Below are 25,527 nucleotides of genomic sequence, written 5' to 3'. Positions count from 1 at the left end.
ACAAATAACATGTAAAGCAGTACCGCCGAAACGTGCAATGATTGTGTAACTTCACGTTTTGCGCACTGCTGAAAACTAAAACACAGACGCAGGAAACACATACACGCACGCACGCATACACCTACCACATGCAGCAAAAGGCAATTCAATATCACTTTGCATTGATAACAGGATGAGATTTGAGATTGCTTGCTTGTGACATTTACTCACTCCGGAGAAGCCGAAAGGCAAGAATCCTCGATCAGTCCAATTATTCCCATCGATGAAGAAGAATCCCGCCACAATGATGAACACCCACACTGCCACGTTCAGAGCGTTGAGGGCGTTGTTGAACACTACAGATTTCTTGACGCCGGCAGCCACGATCAACGTCATGATCACGGCAATGACCAGGGCGACGAGGTCGGGGTATGTTTTCTCTGTATTGGAGAAACGAAATAAATACTTACATGAAAGCATTTCATCGATATCAAACTAATACTGTTAGGATCTCATGGTCTCTCACTGATTTTTTTTTTCCAAGGGGCTAGAATATTCACATCGAAAAAAATTCTATATAAATAGAGCATAAAGATGAAGTTGAAATTATATGAACAGTACTGCCCTACTTTAGCAAAAGGAAGCAAGTGACATTTTATGAATATTTACTTTTTTATTGATTTGGTATATTTAAAGGCATGCTCTATTTAACTGAAAAATCCAAAAGTTACAATTTTGGCCCATTTTTGATATATTCGGGTGGCAAAAGGAAGCAAGTGCACAAAATTGCATGAAAAAAAAAACTGGCAAACGGAAGCAAGTAACAACCTCATGATATGATTGTCACCTCCTTCCCTTTGCCAAATCATCTATATTTACACACAATCTAAAATACTTTGTCAAAAGGGAGCAAGTAACATCCTTTGATATAATTGTCACTTGCTTCCTTTTGCCAATTTTTTATGCTTGTAACAAATCTATAATACTTTGGTAAAAGGAAGCAAGTAACTTTCTCATGATAATCGATTGTCACGTGCTTCCTTTTGCCATATTTTTCATGTTTGCTAAAAATCTGAAATACTTTGGCAAAAGGAAGCTAGTTACAACCTCATTATATGATTGTCACTTGCTTTCTTTTGCCAAATTTTTTATATTTGCACACAATCTAAAATACTTTGGCAAAAGTAAGCAAGTGACAACTTTATGATACGATTGTCACTTGCTTCCTTTCGCCAATTTTTTATGTTTGCTACAAATCTATACTACTTTGGCAAAAGGAAGCAAGTAACATGCTCATGATATGATTGTCACATGCTTCCTTTTGCCAGATTTTTCAGGTTTGCTACAAATCTATGATACTTTTGCAAAAGGAAGCAAGTTACATAACAACGAGTTTCTATGGGAATATCAAAATTCTCTGAATTGTCACAAATGCATCACCATAATGACTTGCGCGAATACCGACATTATTTCTCATCACAAATTTCCATGTTGAAGGGCCTACCCAAAAACATATTTTCTTCATTTGTAGCATTTGTACTCGATGTCACTTGCATGTCCTTTTGCCAAAATAGGGCAGAATAGTAAATGCTAAACTGGTATTATTTAGATTAGAGAAAACTTTTCATCCAGCAATACATTTTCAAAGTTATGGTGGAGGATTTTATCAATGCTCGACTAAGTAATAAGAGTTACTTGTTCAACGAAATGGTGGCGTGATTTCAATTCGGCGGCGGCCATGTTTTTTGCAATATTCTTAGGCCAAACCAGTTCCATGCCAATTAACTGAACCGCGGACACAAACAATAATGATGCATCAATAGCACACCAATTTAGTAAAAACGAGTGGGTGTGATTACCGGGCATTTGTATATTAACGCCCGGTGGGCATTTTTTATAGGCAAAAAGAAAGAGTGGTCAAATGATATTTCTCAGCCAATCGTTAAATAAGGTTCCATATCCCGATTTTATAGTTCTTATAATAAATTTTAGCAGTACTTGCTATGTAAGGTGCATTCTTTGTCTGGGCTCTGGACCAATGTCATTTCTCTTTCATTTATATAGTTCAATACACTAGGAATTTTGTTCTTTAATTGAATCCAGTGATCCTTACCAAAGATATTATGAAAATTTCGAATCTTGCATTCGAATGCAAATTGTCCTTATTGAGACATCATTTCAGTAAACTTGATCGAAAGATTTATCCATTCTATTCTCCATTTTCAAATCTGATAAAGTCGCAATTACTGTTTGCTGGTGCTTTGCATGAAGACATTTCGCGTTCATCACAATTTCGTTCAAAGGGACAGTACAGTATTGGTGGAGATGAAAATTGGGCTTTTAAATTTTTGCAAGATACCAAGAAAACGTTTATGATATAGTACAGAGCATACCACTTTAAGAGGAATTCAAAGTTTATTTGATAAAAATCGGGTTTAGAATGACTGAAACATCCAAAAACAAAGTAAAACAAAGCGACCGTAATAAAGTGTGGGTCCCACACTTTATTAGAATTACTCTTTTTTGGATATCTCAGCCATTTCAAAACCAATTTTCATCAAATAAACGTTGAATTCCTCATAAAATTACATGCTCTTTAATATTTCATAAGAGGTTTCTCATTATCTCACCAAAAAATGTTAGAAATCTGAAATTAGGTCTCAACCAAAACTATACGATCCCTTTAACCTATGCAGAGGCACCTGCACTTTTTTTTTTTAAAAGATACTTGACATTCTTGTGTAAACTTACTATGAATTCCAAACTCGCCGACATTGTCGCGCATGAAGGTGCTGATCTTGTTTCTGAACAGCGAGTCAAAACAGCTGCTCAGCGCGCTCGCACCTGCCGCTGTGCCAATCAAGTACTCCAGGATCAGATTCCAACCAATGATGAACGCCGTGAACTCGCCGACCGTGACGTAGCTGTACATGTAGGCGGAGCCCGTCGTCTTGGGAACGCGAACCCCAAATTCTCCATAGCACACTCCTGCACGAAGATACATGAAACGAATGGCACTGCAGTGACGTATTATGACAATGATCAGGGCCCTGTTGCATAAAACCCTTACCGCTGGACTTACCGCTCCTTTCTAGCGGTAAGTCTTCAAATTAGCGGTAAATTTTACAATCCTTGATGCTGATTGGCTGTGACGCCTAAATTTGACGGTAGTTACCATTGAAATTCAATGGTAGGTTTTATGCAACGGGCCACTGATCGTTTGTTTTCCTCCCCCTTCGTACATACAACGGTAACACGCAGACAACACACAGACACTCACTAAACTGTACAAATATCTATCGTGTAGTATGTGTTATATCTCTCTTTTTATTCGTTATTCAGCAGAAGAAACGGCAAAGCATACAGCATTGTTAGGTACTTGTGAAGTCAGCCTTAATTCTAACAAGGAAACCACTGTCCATCTACATTGTATAGCGCGGTCACACTGACAAAAGATCAGGAAGTTTAAAATCGCCATATCCTGATAAGATCTCGAAGTTTTGCCAGTGTGACCGCGGCTTATTTTTCCTTTAAAAAAAAATCAGACATTATACATTTGCTCGTAACGAATGTATTGTTACTTGCATGTACATTTTAAGCTCAATCATTTCAACGTTATCTCGAGAATACATGAATGAATAAAAAAAAATAATGGGTTGAATTGCGGATAGCACCTCTTCTTTCGAAGATTAAAGCCCTTGACATAACTCTATTCATTTTCGATGGGACACTCAACATCTAGCAATGTCTAGTCTGGGCCGACAGAGGGCTTTCGCGCTTGTCGAGAGAGATTATGTTGCCCTTGCAAAGCCCATCTTGAGTCTGTTATCACCGACGTGGAATTCAAGTGCCAATCTTCAGCATAATACCTCCGGGCGCCTGCCATGCAGGCCGACACTTTCATCGAAGTCTCATTAAATCTACTTTTCAACGTGGATGTTTGTCAGCTCGCAGGAGATACTCAATGTTATGCACCATTCTTGCTTGCAATATCGCGGTCAAGTGAGTGAAAAGCGGACACACACGTACACAACACACACACAACACACACAACACACAGACACACACAAACACACAAGAATAGTGTAAAATAATAATTGCATACATAATTATACGCATCAGAGAGAAAGAGGGAAATAAAGACAGAACAAAATTAAAAGGAATTCATGTTAGATCTTTAGGTGTCATTTCTTTTAGGTTCCCCTTGAGTTGCTTTCACAGTCCATTGTGATTATCATAATGGTTACCGAAAAGCAGGTCTCTATATCAGAATTGTTAAAAGTATGATTACAAAATATAGAACGTGGGTTGCAGGATATCAAAATTGTTGGCGGTAAGTCTTTGAATTTCGATTAGACATAAAACTATTATACTAAATGGGTTGATCCCTTACTATCATCACTTATGTGTGCTATGGAAAGTGTAGTTGATGTTAGGATCTATCAGTTCAGACATTCACATCATCTTTGCTCGCCAAAAAGCACAACATGGAAAACTAATCCTCCTGAGACACATTTCAGTGACGTTTAATACGGCGATTCACTAAATTTGGTCTTGTAAGTCATTGCATTACATTGCAGTCAGTGGTATTGCAACCAATTTCTTCCACTTCCGCGGGTAATGGGTCAAGGCACGAAGGTATCTTCACATCTACCGCTGATGACAGGCTAACAATGCTGTAACACCTTAAAGGGATGGTGTAGTTTTCAATTGAGATGGGGGCTTCAGGTTTCCAACTTTTTTTGTGAGATAATGAGAAACCTCTTATGAAATATGAAAGAGCATACAATGCTAAGAGGATTTCAAAGTTTATTTGATGAAAATTGGTTTTGAAATGGCTAAGATATCCAAAACGTCTCAAAGAGGTTTCAAAACAGATTCTCATCAAAGAAAGTGTGAATTCCTCGTAGAATAATATGCTCTTTGATATTTCATAAGTGGTTTCTGATTATTTCGCAAAAAAAAAAAGAGTTAAAATCTGAATCCCACCTCAACCAAAACTGTAGCATCACTTTAAATCCCACTGGGTTGCTTAACCGTCCTAAGATGCTACCATGTTGCCAATGAGGGGTAATGGAAGGACAAGACTTAAGTTTATTATCGTTAGGATGATCAGTGATGATGATATCAAAGCTGAAATGGTAATGAGGGAGGTTATTTTCAAACTGAGATATTTGATAACGGGTCTATGATTGACTTAGAAATGAAAAAAAAAAACAGTATACGATTTATTTAGACAAACATTATGAAAAGATGATGGAGTGGAATTACTGTGCTACGATGGAAGGGGCACCAGAATCAGAAGATTTACGGTTCGAAACCCATCCAACGCGTAGGCTACATGCATGAACCATTAAGACATTTTACACAACAAGCTATTAAACCTGGCATGGGTTCCGTATTGGACGTTTATTGGCAAATTACACGTCGACGTGTGTGAAACTAGGAATGCGGACACGGGGACGTGTTTGCCATTAAATTGCCTTTGTTATGGCTGAGATGCCATGCAGCAAGTTCGGCGAAACCAGTTATCATTATGACCTTGTTGACGATGACCAGGGCCCCGTTGCAAGAAAGTTGCAATCAGTTGCAAATAATTGCTAATTTTGAAACAACCATTCTGATTGGCTCAGGGTCTGCCCTATTAAGAAGACATGCATGCAACAATGATTTTGATTGGCCAGTGACAATCAGTTGCAAGTTGCGTTTAAACGCAAAGTTTCTAGCAACGGGGCCCAGGTCGATGAAATGTATATATTCAGACATCTGTCTCTGTCTCTCCTATCCCTGTCTGTCTGTCCCCTAGCCCCCCCCCCCCCCTCTCTCTCTCTCTCTCTCTCTCTCTGTCTATCTATCTCACGCTTGAAAAGGGACGTTTAAGAAAATTGCGGGAGCGTAATGGTTATCACGTTTGTTGGGTGTCTTACATACCAGTCACGTTTTGTTCATAACTGCATATTGATTTGTTTCTTTCATTTTGATTTTCAGTATTTGAATTGCTATCAGTTAGTACAAGGGAAAGAGGTATGAATCGTCAATAATGAAAGAAAATATGATAATAGTTGATAATAAATAATGACAAAATAATGATACAATAAAAATACAATAATGAACAATGAGGCAGATTAATCTTTTGAGTGGATAATCCCATTTTTTCGCAGAATACATATCTAGGTGGGTCTGTATATGCCGTTTCTTGTACAGATCATATAGATATGAACATGCCGTTAATCTTTGCTTCTTGAGTATATTTCATATTATGCTTGTCCATCTTAAGTTTTGTACATTCTGTTGAAAAACGAATTTTGGATTAGATTAAATTGCATGGCACAAACCTTGCTCTTATAAACCTATGCCTTTTTCCAATTATGATTTTGTTGGGAAATGATTTAACAAAGGCTGTAATTTATCTAACAACGCGCAACATTAAACAAGATGGTCCCTCCTAATTCATTCACGCAGGGTATCTTTCTTTAACTCCGTGTAGTAGCTTACTTGTTTGGTTACTGTACTTGAAATAAAACGTAACTTACGTTTGGACGCATATAATATTTTACCTCCTATAGCTTACAACAGTAAAAGAGGACTAGAGCCTTATACATCACAGCCACTGGCTGAGAATGAGAAACTACTCCATACCTGTACCACCTATTCCTTGTCTGCGCAAAATTGCTTTGCCGTATGATCCTAATGAGCACAATTTCGTCGCCATGGCAACCGAATCAGACATCAGTGAATGAATTTTCCAGCTACTGACAAATGACTTATCCGGGTTCCATTGTCGGCCGGGAGGGAAATGCGAAACTATGGCGGCCACGTGACTGTTGCAAATGCAACTCAAAGAGATGATGATATAATGCATTGCACTTAATGCAAAAATATAGATCAGAGCGTTTATTAACTTTTGTAGGATTCTTTGCTTTGACTACCGATTTCTCGTCGGCTTTGAGGCCTTTTTATTTCATTCATATATGATTTTTTTTTTCGGGGGGGGGGGGGGGGTTCCGTTATACTTTCAGTACGATGAAATAGTGCACAGGTTTCTATGCGGTTTCATTACTAGGCCTGGCGGCAAAAGATTCAAAATATCTATACGTGCGAAAAATTTAGATCCTTGCCGCTGATATGAAATTTGTACTGACAAAATTGTAAAGCTGACAATTTTTACGGAATTTGAGCAAGAACACACTTGTGTACAGTATTGATTCAGAAAATTATTGCAGTATTGATTCAGAAAATTATTGCTGCTTTCTGGGAAAGGCCGAATGGAAGTCGAATATCCAGGTAAGAATATTAGGATTCTATGAAGTTAATAATCATTCCATACACGTTCGTTTAAAGCAGGTGGCAGCGGTAATCCATCTTTGTTTTTGCAAGTCTTTAAGATGTTTTCACTTACGAAATTCAGAAATGTGTTTGCTGATGTTTTCATCATCTGATTAGTACCACAATGCATGGCAATTTTCGGTAACTGCGTGAGCATGCATTCTGATAGAGGAATTAGGAATTCTCTCCATCATCCAATGCATAATAGCTTCAAGATATCTGCCGGGACTACAGATTTAACCAAAAGCAACCACAAAAGCTGTGACAATGCCTTCTTAATCAATCGTTCTTACTTGTATGATGATAAAGACTTCAACCAGGATAGCTCTAGGCTTGCATTTGTTTGGTATAAGATTGGTTTCTCAAACAGAAGAAACTTCTTGACAGCAGTTTTGATTATTGGTGAGAAATTTCTTCAACAACTCTTGCGGCCTCAGCAAGCGCACAAGCCAACTTCCCTCGTTGGTTGTTCCACGAATCTGGGCCCCGTTTTATCAAAAGATATAATCGATTATAAATTTCCTTACACCACAGGCTGCCACAGACTTATAATAAAAATCAACTATATTATCAATTATAACTCTTCATAAAACAGGGGCCTGATGTTTTATCCCAGAGTACGTGATTGCCGAGCATATGTTTATGAGCCCCTGAAATAACTCAAGGCCGTTTTGCAGAGGCCAAGTACTACTGCTATAGAAAAAATCTTCAGTGTCGTTTGCAACATTTATGAAGCCAGAGTGATTAACCAAAATGTAATTGTGAAATTCCTGACATCATAATCGCTGAGGAATTATGATAAAAGACGGGTTTTAAACTTTTTGTGCAGTTGGTATATCATCAAGCTGATGTATGATATTACAGGCCTGGTGGTCTTACAAAATTCAAGAAGGACATGCGGGGCTGTTTAACTCCTTTGAAGAAAATTTAGAAAACCATGCCACCAACAATACCAAACCTTAATGAGAGTATGATAGTAGGGGTAGTGGTAAAAGCAATAATGATCTAGGAAAAGACATGCGAATGATTATGATAGGAAAGAGTGGATAATTATATAGTATTGAAAGCAGAGGTTGATACAATGGGTAGGAGAGAAGCGTTAGAAGTAGGAGTAGGAATTATAGTATTAATAATAGTGGTCATGGTGTGGTAGTAGTAGTAGTAATAGTAGTAGTAGTAGTAGTAGTAGTAGTAGTAGTAGTAGTAGTAGTAGTAGAAATAGTATATCATCATTATTACTGTTATTATCATTATTATTGTTATTGTTATTATTATTATTAGCAGTAGTAGTAGTAGTAGTAGTAATAGTAGTAACAGTAGGAGTATAGTAGAAGTCGCAGTAGTAGTATGAATATGGAAGAATGTAGGCCAGGCACTTGACACTGTCTGAATCATGTGATAAAAAGCACCATGAATATCTTATTATACTGATGATGATGATGTTGTTGATTATTATAATTATAATTATTATGATTATTATTATTATTATTATTGTTATTATTTATCATTATTACTTTCATTATTATTATCATCATCATCAACATTATCACTATGATTATCATTATCATTATCATTATTTTCGGCGAAAGTGGGACAGAAGGCGCGTCTGGTACTGCTCGATGCACACGGCATGCAAGAGCGGTTCTGCGTGAACCTCACGACTAGAAAAACGTGACGGATCGACGAACTAATGGGAATAACACTTCATAATTGATGCATTTTGATCATGTACGCTGTTGAGGATGATAACGAAACATCAGGAATGTTTTATCTCATGATGTATAGACCGCAAATCGCCCTGTAGAGTTTTGGGGGTAAATTGATGTATGCATGTCCAATTCTTGGCGGGAATAGTTTGCTGTCACTTGAATTATCGCTGAATGCGTATAAAAAAACAAACTTAAAAGACGTATATTCCTTAAAATGTCTCCCAACAATGTAGAATAATCCTACAGAAATACACTTGAGATTACTAGTGATGAAAAACGACGCCTATCACTGGAGAAGAGACTCCCCTTTCGTACCGAGAATAATTGTTGGAATTATTAAGGCTCAAAGTAAATTCACTGGAAGTATTTAGTATTCTTTCCTTCTAACACCTAATCAGAAAGAAGTATCTGATTTTGTCATTCTGCTAAAAGGTCTGAATTATCTATATCTGCACAATATATAGCTTGCGAAAGGAATATAGTTTTCAGGGTTATAAAAGGGTTATACAAATCTTAATCATCGGGACAATTTCTTCTCCGATATAATGTTTCTGTCACGCGTGCACAAAATTTTTAACACTATTTACACTAATTTACATGATGTACAACGGGTTGAGTCTGAAGAAGAACTGTGAGAAGTTTCCATTCCATTCTTTATATTTCCCATCCCATCAGGTTTTTAAAGGAATTGCATAATTTCGGTTGATATATATATATATATATATATATATATATATATATTTGTGAGATCAGGAGAAACCTTTTATGAAATATGAAATAGAATGTAATTCAAAGAGGAATTCAATGTTTAGTTGATGAAAGTTGGTTTTGAAATGGCTGACATATACAAAAAAGAGCGATCATGATAAAAGGTGAGACCCAAAAATTATTTGTTTTCCATTGTTTTTGGATGTCTCAGACATTAAAAAAAACGATTTTTATCAAACAAACTTTAAATTCCCTTTAGAATGGTATATGCTCTGTGTTATTTCAGAAGTGCATGGTTTCTTGGTATCTCGCAAACGTTAAAAGTCCAATCCTCATCTCCACCAATACTATCCCCATCCCATGAAAGGAACACTGTCATAAGTGTACCTTACCACATCGTGTCATGTAATCATCTCCTCTTTAGACATGCTCTTACCTGACAGGATGGAGGCGATAGCAGCGATGGTGAAGGACAGAATCACACCTGGACCGGCCATTTCCCGGGCCACGAGACCGGACACCACATACATCCCCGTGCCCATACAGCTTCCAACGCCCAGGGACACGAGGTCCAAAGTGGTCAGGCATTTGGGAAGGCGCCCCGGCATGTCCTCTCCGTCCGGCCCCTTCTCGCCGTAAAGGTCCAGAGACTTGGTCCTCACTAAACGGCGGAGGATCGCCGTGACGTTGGTTCGAAACCCCATGATACCTTCCTTCCCGATCTCCTTCCTTTCCTGTGAATGTGATGGAGGGAAATGCAGAAGGAAATAAGTACATAAGTAAGAATACACAAGTTCACGACGATATGGGCCTATAGATATCAACCATATATACAATAAACATTGAGAAAGAATCATACCGTCCCCTCTTAGTGAGAGGCATAAACACCTGTCCCTCGGATAGGACGTAACATGGAGGTACCGTGTGTGAGAGCGTCACAAATCATGCATGTAAAGATCCCTCTTCATCCATTCATCGCAAAGAGCAGGCTGCAGAACAACCCAGTGAAGTGGTCCTCACATCCCCTTGGACCTCATGGAAAAGCAGCTATGGTAGCGCAGCTTTGATATAAGCTATCCAGTCATCTCCTCAGATGGAAAGAAAGAAAAAAATCCGTGCTGGTAGTAGCGACAGCAAATGCAAATCAAGGAGAGAATCTTCAACCGCAGTACAGTAGTTTGTTGGTCTTTTGCTCTTCTCGTTACCAGCTTATATCTTCTTGCTTGGTAACCACACTCTTCAGTCTTCCATACTGACTGCCAACAAGGCCGATGACTCCATCCATCTCACCCGGGATGCATTAAAGCCCCAAGCAAACAGAGCTCGTCAAACCGCAAGAGTATCATAATTCAAGTTGTCTCATTATGGTAATGGGGATGGGAAGAAGAAAACAGGTCTTGGCATATTATGTTTTCGATGTGTGTGTGAATTTGTTTTACCCTTTTTTTAAGGCATTATGCTAATCATAATTATTGGAAGCTGGAATACTGACTTATACGTTTATAGTATTTGCGTTTACACACACTCACACACATACACACACACACACACACACTAACATATATATATATATATATATATATATATATATATATATATATATATATATATCATACACATATATTGTTTTTTCCTGTGACTGCATAATTTTATTTGTAAACATGTACAATGATTATGATATTGCATTGGATACTAAATTCAAATTCAGAATTCATACATTGCATATAAACGTAAAGTAGATTAGCTTTCTTTCTCTCTCTCTCCCCTTCCCCCTTGGTCCCGAAATTGGTTCCTTTAATACGATGATCTCTTTCATAATAATCAATTAGCATATCACGTCTTTTTTTTTATTCCTCAGTGCTCTTTATCATTCTATTGTACATTGCTTAAATGGCATGCAAATATACGCTTATACGTATATAAAGTTAATAAAATACCAAAAAAACAGTGATGAGGGCTTATCAGGTTGACTCATCGTAATACCCATAATGTCAAATAAGGGAGATGAAAAAGAGTATAATTAATGTGATTAGTAGTTAATTAAAAGCACATTCTTTATGAAAATTTGATGTTGTGTAATCATGGGGAATGTTGCCTTATACATTTACTAGAGATTAATCTTTTTTTGTGCTGTTCCATTGCAAAAGCAAAAGGCAAAAAGGCAAAAAGGCAAAAGGCAAAAGCATATAGGCCAATTGCTGTACATAGCGCAATTCCTATGGGGAAATAAGTGCAGCAGCTTTAAAGGATATGAGGTTAGGCTTCGTAATATACAGATAATGGCGCATATCATAAAAATGAATAATATATGACAATCAGAGATTAATACACCACTGCCTTGCTGCTAATGAGATAAGAGCACGTGTCAAAGACGGAAAACCTTACGAGAAGTTTGCCGGTACCAGCGAGAGACTGCTACTTTCACCAGGAAAATGTCAGTGTCACGAAAGTATAGTCGTTGTGTTAGAGATTGATGAAGGGCTAAGTAGTTTGTGTGGTGATTGGAACGGAGGAAAAAAAAACACAATCTCATTTGCATAGATGCGGCTTCAATCGCGCCGTTCCTAGAAAGGATGACGAATGGTTGGTTAATCATGTATGAAGAGCTGGAGAACGTATGTGGAATGTTAAAAAAGGGGGAAGTATAAAGGATACAAAAACATAAGAGAATAAGTAAGAGACAGAGGGGAGTGGGGGGGGGGAGATCTACTCACTCTCCTCTTCATTACAGTGACGTCATCTTTCACCGATATTCATTTACAACAGTAACATATTCTCATTGTCATTTCCAATATTGCGCGGTCTATCTTTGTTGTCTTATTTTTTAATGTGGCTATTTCACAATAACGTCGTATTGATTTAGAGACGTGACTAACCTTTAGTGGGAAAAGGATGAAGGCTGATATGAGATGAATATCGACACCACTTCCGTTAGATCACTGAACACTCGTATTGCGTGCTGCCAAATAAAGCTAGGAATACACCTGCCAACCTGCATTCATCCTCGATGATTTATCCGTGAGCGCACCTATTCGTGCTTGTCTTCTTGCATCTGCCTGCTCTCTTCCTCTCCACACAAAACACACACGTGCGCGTGCACACACACACACACACACACACACACACACACACACACACACACACACACATCAATATACTCATCAACCCCCCTTGTATGTGTCCTCTCTATAACTCACTCACGCTCATTCATATCTTCGTTTGTCCCTCCCCCTGAGAGCCTCCCTCACGTTCCCTCCCCATCTCCCTCCAACACTTCAATGCAGTCTGTTTTATAATGTATTCATTTCTGCCCAACTCGAGTATAGGAATCTTGGTCAGATGGTCTGGTGTGAATATCACGTATCGCAATTGGACCCAACTACGCTGACTCAGCGAATGGCAATGATCTTCCTTTAAGTTTTCCTCGTTTTGCCCTTCCAAAATTTCTCTCTTTCTCTCATTCCTTATTTTTTTCTTTGTCTGTCAGTCCATTTATCTATTTATCTATCTATCTATCTATCTATCCATCCATCTATCTATTTATCTATCTATCTATCTATCTATCCATCCATCTATCTATTTATTTATCTATCTATCTATCTATCTATCTATCTATCTATCTATCTATCTATCTATCAATCTATCTATCTATCCATGTCCTTGTCTCTTTCTGTCGAGTGGAGGGGGACGTGTAGAATACCTCATGTAATCAGAGGGAGTAAATCCCGTGGAACCGAGAGCACATCGTGCCTCACTCACATTGTCCATCAACTTATCTACATGTACATGAGACACAAGCCAGATCCCGTGCATTTTTCCCGCCATATTGCCCGTTGTCTGCGCGCAGCCTTGATGAAATATTGAATTTTATTCCCGCGCCTGAGTCTGGCTGGTGAAATACATCTTAATCCGATTGTCAATAATACACACGAATGACGCAACTCCTATTTTCCTTCGCAGGGATGGAGCATGTATCTTTTCGGAATGCATACGCCATGATGTAGGGCTACACAGCGAAAAAAAAGAAGCATTCAGGTATACACAGACAGACATGTAAACAAATAAACATACAAAAACACCACCAATCAAGATATACGACTTGACAAGAACAAACGTCTTGACTATAACACACACTTCAAACAACTTCTGACGATTAACATTTGGATTTTGGCATTCTGCTGATAGAGCGTCACTCGTTCTTGCTGTGAAGTTAAGACGAGTAGATTTCTATTTATTACAAACGAATTAGAGCCTAAAGAAATGGTTCCTTGCATTAGGGAAACGAAGTAGAATGCAATATCGTGCTTATTTGTTCTTGTTGTTAGTTCTCAGAACTAATTGTAGTGTTCGTCTGCCTTCCTTTAAATAAAGACTTGTGAAGTACAAGCACCAAAGAAAGATAACAACAGATTCGTCGAAAAATTACCGTATCCATTAAGGTCTTCACTTTTTTTTTTGTTCGAACAGCGAAATGAAATATTCCCATCAGCACCATCTCAGAACAAGGAAAAAAAAACTTTTTTTTTTTAAATCATAACACATAACAACGCTTGAAATTCGAAAATTACATCCACGATAATTTGTTATTTATGGCCAACTGAAAGAAATGATTATCATCTTTGAAAAAAAAAACACTTTGATACGACGATTGTTTTCTTCAAGTAACAGATAAATGCGCAGGCGAATCTAAGGATCAGTGTGTGACTGTTGTTTTGTTTTGTTTTGGTTTGGTTCGGTTTGGTTTGGTTTGGTTTTCTGTCAAAGATGTAATCAATGTGGAATCGATAAGACCCGAGAACCGAACGTGGAAGCTGTCGCCGCAGTAGAGGGACCAGCCACCTGCGCTGAATCAACATTACTCCGTCTTGACAGTACACAAACACATTATCACGCAATAACAACAACAACGGGTGACATATATACTGTATGTCGGTTATACACATACGCACGTTTGACTATTATGTGTAAAATGAAATGTCTGCAAAAATTTAAGAGCCACAATGATCTATAAACAAAATTGACGGTTACTCGCCACTTTAAATTGACTGCTGAATATTTTGTATATTCAATTAAACATCTTATTCTTCTTATTGTACAGGTCAATATGCCTGGTTGATGCCGTTTGCTGCCTATTGCTATATAAAATCACCTGGGGCGCAGGTCAAAGGATCTGCATACTTCGCCCATTGTTCTCGAGTGGGTAGATATAGATGGACCATTTCAGAGGGTTAGCACTCCAACTGTACCACATTATGATACCATGCAGTCATGATATCATGGATTATGTCCAATCTATAAGAGCGAACCCGTGTATCCCTGCCCTCCTGCCCCATTACACCACCCCCCCCCCCTCCACCTGGTGAATGTCATCCTCCGTCGCCTGAGGTTTTTATTTGCTTTGACCTATCGTGTCTTTCGCTACTTGGCGTCACGCGATCCTGGACGGTGGTGCGCCGGGTCACCAGCCACTTGAATTTTGCATGCGCGCACGTTGGTGTGAAGCAAATGCATTTCATCGTGCCGGGGGAATGGCACATTGAAGTGGAGGCGAAAAGGTGTGAGACGTGCTACAGACCATTGCAACAAAGACACGAGTGATCCATGGAAATTCCCTTATTCCCTACACTTTTGGTAACTTTGATCGACGAGAAATACAGAAACACAACCAGAGGGAAACTAAAGCAAGTTTACCCACCGACAAAATGTGCTTAAAAAACAACACCAACAACCATAGTGGACTGGAAGTGACGGATCAGCAACAATGTGCATTATAGCCAATAATCATGATAACTAAAGTACATACATTATGTGTGTAGTATGTGGTACATACATTGAAGATTAGAAAGAGAGTAAGGACTTATCAGTCCTGACTTGAAAATTTGTCATCGTTTACTGAAGTACCCATGCTCATCGTTAAGGTGTCATGATGGAGGAAACAGAAATTACGAAGGCTATACTTTCTTAGATTAAATTGAAAAAAAATCCTATTATAGCAGTTTCAGAATACAGAACACTTTGACTTTTAATGCATTCACTTATTTGCAAAGGAAACGATGAAAAAGAACAAGCCTCGTCCTCGAAGGTGTAATGCAATGATTATTGTGTAAATCATTGGTATAAAGCACTTAAGACTTTATCAAATACTAATTTCTTTCTGACAGTGTTGTATTTGAGTTCTGTCATGGCACATCCTTTTGTCGATTGGTGGCAGAGTCTATAGGTGAATGTAACAATGAGGTACAAGAGAAGACGGTAACAACTTAATTCATCGGGAAGTGCAATGGGTATATCGCACTTCCATCTAACAGAAACTCTGTGTTTAACAGATTTTTTGCTTGTTAGTTTGGTATAGTATTCTTCTTTATTTACCTTCATATGGATTCTTCATTAGCCTACTTGATTTATGGAACATGCAAGTTCATCATAGTTATTACGTGCAATATTTGTAAAGTAAAAAAAGAATACATAAAATATGAATATATATATATATATATATATATATATATAATACATCTATAATATAATATATATATAATATATACATATATATATATATATATATATATATATATATATATATCAGTTTCATCATTTTGTATCTGCTCCTGTTGTCTACAGGAGAAATGGTTATTGAAATTTGGTACTTGATGTGCCGACTCTAGTGGGTATCAAACGATTTTACGGTTTCATTACCCTTCCTGGATTGCAATGCACGGGATTTTAGTTTTATCCTCGAAATATCAACGGGGGAAAGGTTATCAATTTCCAGTCGATGAAATATTTCAACAGATGTGGGGTATAAATCCATCATGTGAGGAATGTCTAGCCAATACCACATCCATGATTTGCACGGTGCACAAAACAGCCCGCGCATCCTTCTTGTTCCCCGTTGCTGCATTTTATAGGCCATGGCTGTCTGCATAGTGCATAGAACAGTGTAATGAAAGTTGCCGTGCGAGCGCACTATGTTCTATTAGGTGGCTATGATTAGGAAATCAGTCGGTGGGTATACTCTGACGTCACGCCGATTCAGAACCTCATCACACACGAGGCATAAAAATGGGTTCGCTTTGTCATAACGTTCTCCTGGTCTATATAATGAGGAAATAGGGAGACTCGCATCTGTATGAGACCGGCAGATAACTCATAGTGTCGTTATGTGTTTTCTTTCCTTTTAAAATCTGTCAACATGATCTGTGACCAAATAAGTTTGTCTCCTTCATTTATGTAGGCAGAGCTTCAAAGGTTGTTTCAAAGGATGAACTAACACTGAGATACGATGAGCAGAATTTGAAGCGGTTATAGAAGTAATATGGGGAAAGTATAGATATTGGAGATGAATCTAGGTCAACTCTTAGACTGATTTAAAAAAAAATGCAATGCAACGAAGTTAAACTCATTGAATAATTCAATAATTTACTCAGCAGTTTCCTTGATTATGTTTGCATCATGTCTTATTAATGTCAAGAAAAGAAACACGGCCGTTAACAGAATAACATTCAGTCTATGTTTTCTCCCTGTTATCGCGTTACATGTACGGGCATTTCCATGGTTACCGGAGGAAGAATGATCACACTTTAAAGATGCTGTGCTGTTATTAGACATAAACAATATAACGTTCATGTAATACTTATAAAATAAAATTGACAAAACAAACAATGTTCCTATGTGGAACCAGACCCGTCAAAAAATTGCTGATACCCCCTTTTGTTTTTTTTTCTTTTGAAAAACAAAATGAGTAGAATTTAGACCTGCATAATGCTGTATCTCTGATGTCGCAGCTGCACACAGCATTGTATAATAGTGCTGTCCACATGAATATCAAGTCATTTATCATGTTTATTAGTCAAAAGCTATATGATGTATTAAGTATTTGGTGCAAGAGGAGGTGTAGGACTGGCTCACGAATAAACATCTATATAAAGTTCGAGAAAGATGGACTTTTCGTTAATCATTCAAATGAATCGACATGTACTAAATTTCATCCACCTGTACCGCCTATAGCATTACGCAGGCACACACAATTTGTCTATGAAGGCAACAAACGCATGGGCACACCCATTTGTAAACACTTTCTCATTATGGAAGCCTTCATAAACTTATACAGACACACTCACTATTGTAATGACCCTCTCACGCACACTCTCACACACACTAAATACAGCCACTCATGAACACACATTATATACACTCATAACGCACTCGGGTAACACAAACTCACACACACACACGCAATGTTCATGGTTATTATATGAATGCACACAACGCATCGCGATAGAACGATACGTAGCGGTATGGTCACCGCATCTTACCCCGGTTCATCACGAACGGGATGGCGGGCGCTCTAAAAGTTAATCTAATTAAATTATCGATGAGAAATAGGTCAATATAAGAACCTGATCTATCCTGCCCAAACGCCGGACACTCGTACGTGCAGTTCGACCGCCGAGCCAGTCTTGTACACTTGTATATTAATAATGTAACCCAGAGATAGAATCAGTGCCTTCTGAGATATAGATGTCCCGTATGCAGGTATAGTTTGGCCAACGTGAACACAATGTGCAAGCACAGTCTTGCACCGTGTACAACATGACTATTACAGTAGGCCCTACATTATCTGGCGCCACTTTCTACCCGCCATAATATGTTATCTTCTCTTTTTACATCGTACCCTGTAAGTACGCGTATGCACTTGCGACGCAATGTAGTACAGCTAGCAGTGCCTGCTATAGGTAGGTCGTGTTGGGGTTACTATTGTCACGTCAGATCGACAGAAATTAAACTCGACGGCAGCAGTGCCCGAGCACTTACGACGCTCAACCTTCCGCGTTGGCTCCGTAAAAGTGTCATCGGCGGATATGAATACGCACGACACGACTTCTACATCTAGTTTGACGTGTCAAGTTTTATTTCCCCCTCTATGTGCGAGTAGGGGTTTCTGGGTACATGTGTGTGCGTCATATACATGCACTTTCAACATGCGTTTTGTTAAATCATGATCGTATGCTGTTTGGCCACTTCTGATAATAAGAAGACCGCTAATGTCTGATATGAATATAATTGATATATATTTATAAAATAAATGAATAAACAAGTATCAGTAAATGTATAGAAATACATATAAATAGATATTCATATATAAGCGTGTGTGTGTGTGTGTGTGTGTGTGTGTGTGTGTGTGTGTGTGTGTGTGAGTGGGTGCGCTGGTGTCTGTGTCTGTGTAGTAGTGTCTGCGTGTGTATGCTGAATGAATAGTGTAGATAATTTTACGCATGGAATTCAGAAATGATAAAAAGTTTGAGAAATGAACATTTCTGTTTCCGAAAGTAGTTATTGGAAGGTTTCTTAATATTCTTTTTTTTTTTAGGGAGGGGGGGGGGTCGCTAATACTTTTATTAACCAAAGAAAATAATATTAAAACTCCAATTAATATGATGAAGCTGAGAGCGTTTATTTAATTTGAATCATTCTAGATTTAATTCATACAAACGTCAGTGTTCTTACATGGGTGAAGTCATGTTCATATCACAACAGGAATATATATGTATTATATATATGTATATAATAAACCTAAATACACAATGCTAAATTTGGATCACTGGCGTTTGATTAAGACTATTATGATAAAGACGATAAAACTTCTCATCTTGGTGATAATTATAGCAATTGTGCTATTATGACAACAGTGATTAGAATGGTAATGATTAAGATAATTAGAACAATAATGATATTGATAACAAGGAAATTTATGGTAATAATAAATAATAATAATAATAGTGGCCTCTTATAAAGCGCTGAAGTCCATCAGTAATGATGTTCATGGCGCTCTTACATATATGAAATAGCAAATGAAATACAAACAAAAACAAGATGCTTACTATACATAACGAAATCAATCTCAGAACATAAGAAAAACCCTTCATGTACAAATTATACAGTAACTTATACAGTGTACAAAACGACTCAAATTATAACAATCACATTCATTCACGATTGGGAATTAAACATATGTGTTTTAAGGAGTTGCTTAAAGGAATTGGTTGAGGAAGCCTGACGAAGAGAAAGGGGAAGATTGTTCCAGAGAGAAGGACCGGCATAGGAAAAACTGTGGTCTCCCCAAGAGTGAGAGGATCGAGGAACATGGAGAAGTGAAGTAATGATAATCATACAATTGCGCTCTGACAAGTACACATGTATGTGATTCCACAGGGCTTTACAAAGAAAACAGGCCGGTGATAAAATAAGACAAAATAAAATCAACTCTTATGGTCATTCCTTGGTACAGATTGCTTAAGACTGCGGAAAAATAACCGACGCAGATGCCGGTAGATATGTTAATGATTTCGTCTTCCCTTTTTTCTGTGCTCTCTTGGGAAACCAATCAGGTGAGCTAAGATTCCATGGGCTACGTAACCAGACACGCCGGACACGGGCGCTAGCACGGTCTGCCCGCTCCGCTGGCGGAACAAGAGCTCAAGTACGCGTTGCGTTTATTCACAAGATTCTTCCCGAAGGAGAGCGAGTATATGAAATGCTGCTCGGTGCACTGGTACGACTTGAGCTTTGGATAATAAACAGAAAGGATATTCAAAGATATAGACTTTTGGGGCACACATTATGAGCTATGTGTAAGGGAAGATGTCTAATGTCTTACGAAATAATTAAGCATCACAGAATGGAGCTACGGAATAATAGACATGGAAAACCACAACAATAATTACCTCATCGAATGTGTATAATAAACTCTTGATATTATTTTATTATGTAAATGAAAGTGAATGAAATGCAATGCGGATTTTTCCCCTTTGGATACGACGGAAAGGATATTCAAAGATGTAGATTAAGGGACATTGATTACTTTTAATCTATCAGAGTATGACTGAAGAAAATAACATTCGATGTCTTTTGAAATACATGTACAAATCATGCTGTTATGATGAAATCATGTGTAAAATGGAAACCTATTACCCAAAATTATTTACCACCTTAAACGTGTCAATTAAGCTATAGGATTCCATTTTTAGTGTTTGTTTGCTTGATTTCTTTGTTTTTGTTTGTTTGTTTGTTTGTTTGTTTGTTTGTTTGTTTTTTGCTATATTTTCATGAAGACGAGAACCATAGACAGGAGTGGATGTCGTCCTGGTATAAAAATATTTATGTTGTGAACATCATATTCTTGCAGTATACATGCATCCCTGAGCATCCCGAAGACACAGCGCCACATCAAATGTGTTAAACATAAAACAATGAATAACAGTGTTGTTGTTGTTGCTGCTGCTGTTGTTGTTATTGTTGTAGTAGTTGTTGTTGTTATAATGGTCCTTGTTATTTTATATGCAGACTCTTCTGAATACTTAACATTAGGCAAGGTGTAAGATGCTGTCTAATACCTTAAACAAACAAACAAACAAACAAACAAACAAACAAACAAACAAAAATCACATCTTCAATATTGAGGCTATAGACAATGTTCTACATTCATGTGATTTTCCAGTGCAGGACCACGACAGAGAATAAAATCAGTGTCGTGAAAATGCAGTCATCCATGTTGTCGTAACCATGACGACCAAAAGAAGAACAGGTCGATATTACAAAATTTGTAACACTCTTATCTCGCCAATGAGATCAAATATCCGTTATCTCTGGCGATCAGTGGCAAAAATAATTCCAAAAGTTTGACTTTTAAGTATATTGCATGCACAGTGATGATCTTAAAACACTTTAAAGCTCATTTTTTTCCTTTTCTATAAAGTCGTAGAGGGAAACTGCTGTGCTCTATTTAGGTGGTAGATTTTTAAAATTTCCCATTCACATTTTTACAAACATGTGTGTGTGTGTGTGTGTGTGTGTGTGTGTGTGAGGGTGTGCGTGTGTGTATGTGTGTGTGTGTGTAGATATGCATGTTTGTCCACACAAAGGTGTGCAAACTTTATAATCGTTATAGTAAAAAATCAGGCTAGTAAAGGCGGTAGACGATTTCTGTTTAAAAAAATCATCCAAATGGGCAATTTTGTGCACGAGAGATATAATTTTTGAAAGCGGCTAGGCATAACTCTGTTACTGCTATTAATAGAAATTCCTCCTCCAGTTTCGCATCGGCTATTCCGTTCTTGCGCTGCCTTTTAGCACTGACAATGAACAAAATAAAACTAGTCATGTTAAAAATATGCTCGCGCACTATACTCTACGTTGATGAAGCGACCTACTTTATATTCGCTACATGCATGATTGCCATGAATTCAATATTCTATTAAAAGCAACAGTAATATATAACCTCTGATCTGCCATTTCGTGATATGTCCTTGAGGCAGCTTTTGAATAGAAACTGTGATGTGCACAGTCTATATAACACTGTATAATGACAAACTGATAGCAATGAAAAGAGAGGGAGAGAGAGAGAGAGAGGGGGGGGGGGGTGTAGGAACGTGATGGAACGAATGTCACCGCCATTAGGACTTGTACATTTCCCGTTATATCCATCTTCGGAATTAAGCTGTCATAAAAAGAAAAGTCCATCGTCAAGATAATAAAAAGATCTCAAATGTATACACGCATAGAATGGACGTTCAGTCTAGGATACGTGTCTGGGCATTAGCACTGATTAGTGTTGTTAATTTGGCGCCCCCTTCGCACGTCTTTATAGCCATCGGAGTCACGTGACATGTAATTTAAGATGAGTAGTTCGAGTTTACGCCAATATACATTGAAAAATAAATAAGCGAAGAGCAAATAAGCATCTATGCTTTCAATTTCTTACCAGAAAATATCATGTTGTTTTTCTTGTTGACAGCGTATACTGCGATGCACTGGGATTTGACTTTTGAGCAGGGGATCTGTCATAGTTTCTTTGCACCTGAATAATATATCTTGCTAGTCTGTTTGAATTTTCTTTTCTCTTATTTCGAGGAACATGGTCTCCTTGTTCAGCGCTGACTGAAAGGGTAATAACACTAATTGGTAAGTTGCCATAATTGAAATTATCATCATTACTATTATTAGTTTTATTATTACTGATATCAATTTCAATATCATTGTTAGATTTATAGGGTTGCAGTAATCGTAACAATGATAATAATGATAATTTCAACAACATTAACAAACATGTTCTCAGGATGAACCAGTGTTCCTTTGCAGCTAAAGTCATAGGCATGTGAGGCATTTTTCCATGATAGTATACAAATAATGACTGCTATGAGGGGCACAGTTAAAATTATGGGCCCAAGGTGATGTGAAAACCGTAACTATGCCCGAAGCGAAGCTGAGGGCATAGTTACGGTTTTCACATCACCGAGGGCCTACGTAATTTTAACTGTACCCCGAATATCAAGCAGTCATTATTTGTTTTATATACCGAAAATATAGATTCTAGTCTCTTTTACAGCACTCGTAATCAATGCTGATCGACAGCGCGGCGGTCGTATCATTGGTGCGTACAGTGATGTGTACAGTTACGTGTACGTTACGTGTACTACGGGGTTGCGATTGTCTCCAAACCAGTCCGCTAGTCTCTTTTACAGCACGCTGATTGAATGCGCGCGGTCGTATCATTGGTGCGTACATATGAGCGATCTACGTGTACGGGGTTGCGACTGTCTCTAAAACCTATTTCCTAACTGTGCCCGGGCTCCGGTCACAGTAACTCAAAAATAGGGCACAGTTATTTTCATGACTCCCCTTTTAACCAATCAGATGAGAGGATTCTAGAAATGAGGTATATAATAGATCATTTTACATGAAACCAAGGAGTTCCACCCCCCCCCCCCCCCAAGAAGAAAAAGAAGAAGAAGAAGACAGCCACGAAAAAGAAACAGAACCAAATGAAGAATATGAGGAAGAAAGAGGAGTAACATGAATCATTACAGATAAGAATTAACTACAATATCAGCACGTTTCACCGAAATTGATTTCAGTGAAGATCTTCATTGGCGCACGGAACCACACACACACACATACACACACACACACACACACACACACACACGCAAACACTTTTTTGAATAGTCTTTATTCATTGGCATTTGAATCAATGCAAATCAAGTACAAATCAATACAAATACAATATTATCAGCTGATGCCCCTGTACAAACAGAAAAATCACATATTTTTGACACAAATAACAAATAGAAAATACGCGCGCACACACACACACACACACACACACACACACACACAAAGTCACTGAACATACGTTTGGCTTTGCATGGGTGTTTTCGCAAGCAAAATGACAAAAGTTAAAACCTGAAAGTCATAAGTCGAAAAGCTTTTGTTTCCATGACATTTTATAACACGCAGCGGTGGTCATCCACAAACCTTAATCCGTAGGCGCTATAAGACATTATTGGTAGCATCCATTTCAGACTGCCATTTTATGATACCAATGAAATGCCGGAGGTGGGCCGTCGTTGGGGGATATTCTTTCATGGATAAACAAGGGCTATATCCCTCTGGGGCAGTCCTTGCCGCCATTTTGAGGTGATTTCTAACTCCCCAAAAAACAGGTCGGGGGCGTTGCTCCTAAAAAAGTGATAAACAGTTCTCTCTCCTTGTTTCCCGCGAGAGCTGACATTCAGACCAGTACGATTTTATTCCTTTCTTCATTCCATTCCCCTCCTCGCCCTTGCATCTTCAAGTGTACCACTTGTATAATCTTGCGTTGAAAGGAATAAATCACGAGCCCGCCCCCTCAGACTGATGACAAAATGTAAATATTTGGGAAATAAAAGGGCGCCGCCTTACGTCATGTTGTGGTGAAAGCAGAACGAAATTGGAGCCGAAAAAGAAAAGAGAGACTCTGCCGCAAAAGCAAACAATGTAATAATATTTTACATAATAACACATTCTTTGTGTGGCAGGAAGCTTGAGTAATCAATTTACAGCAGTCGTATAATGCTGACGTATAGATGGTGGACGGCGTGAATTTCTTTCTGACCAAAAGTAATTCTAGATATTTTCCGAAGACCAAGAGGTACAACTCTTATAGCAGAGCTCAGTGAGTTCCTGTTTAATCTTCGTCGTGAGGCATTTTACACAAAATGAGTTCATTTTGTTGAAATTGGGGTTCCCTACAGATAATCTTAGTTCTTTTTTGTAATCCTTTATGTATTGAAACATAATCCTCTTGAACTTATTTGAGGATTTTGTATGAGTGCAGGAATTGTGGCAAATCATTATCCATGCAAAAGGAAGAAGCTCTGAGAACAATTCGTCCGAGGAAAGAGGGTAGAGGTATTATTATTTTACCACTACAGTTATTTCCTTTGAAGTGAAAGGGAAAGTTAATACCCTATAGTCTTCAATATGTGGTTTACTAAGCCAGTCTTTCAAATTAGAAAGCATAGTTTGTTCATGTACAATGTCGCTAGATGCTATCCACGCATCACGTCAAAGTTATCAAATTTATGTACGAATATATATAGAAGGACGCAAGTCCACTACAGTGAATTTTAGGAAAATAGAGAAAAGGTACAAATAATATTTCTTATATTTTTCATTTTTGCAATTGTGTAAATGCTATGTCTACAAAATCCCACAGAAATTTAAAACATCCATTCGCATAATTCATTGTCCACTATGTATTTGAATTACTTATCAAGGGGTTTCCAAAGTTGATTACCGAATTTGAGCAGGATCGTGTTTTTACTCTTACATTCAAATGTGTTGAAAACTCGTACAATGATTCCCATATTATACTGTAAACAGAGCTATTCTTCTTTTAAAGCATACTATTGTTATCATTATCCATCTTAAGGCATTAATTGTTCCTAGATGCTATAAATGTTCAATAAAAGTACACCCTGATGATTTG

At 37.9% G+C, this 25,527-nt stretch overlaps 1 protein-coding gene across 1 annotated transcript in view; it reads right to left on the bottom strand.

The window, feature by feature from the left end:
- LOC139727241 (solute carrier family 7 member 14-like) overlaps positions 1-25,527 on the bottom strand; it is a 57,845-nt gene that overhangs the window by 9,852 nt on the left and 22,466 nt on the right. Inside the window, exons 2-4 of the mRNA XM_071638197.1 lie at positions 10,159-10,456; positions 2,731-2,967; positions 211-419 (exon numbers count right to left, since the gene is read on the bottom strand). Of these exons, the coding sequence (XP_071494298.1) occupies positions 211-419; positions 2,731-2,967; positions 10,159-10,426 (714 nt within the window). The 5' untranslated portion in view covers positions 10,427-10,456. The remainder of the gene's footprint in view (positions 1-210; positions 420-2,730; positions 2,968-10,158; positions 10,457-25,527) is intronic.

The sequence above is a fragment of the Diadema antillarum genome, unplaced genomic scaffold, assembly GCF_040938485.1.
Source record: "Diadema antillarum isolate AM-2024a unplaced genomic scaffold, OU_Dant_1.0 seq00000124_RagTag, whole genome shotgun sequence".
Lineage (NCBI taxonomy): Eukaryota > Metazoa > Echinodermata > Echinoidea > Diadematoida > Diadematidae > Diadema > Diadema antillarum.
This window is presented reverse-complemented; position numbering and strand designations above follow the sequence as displayed.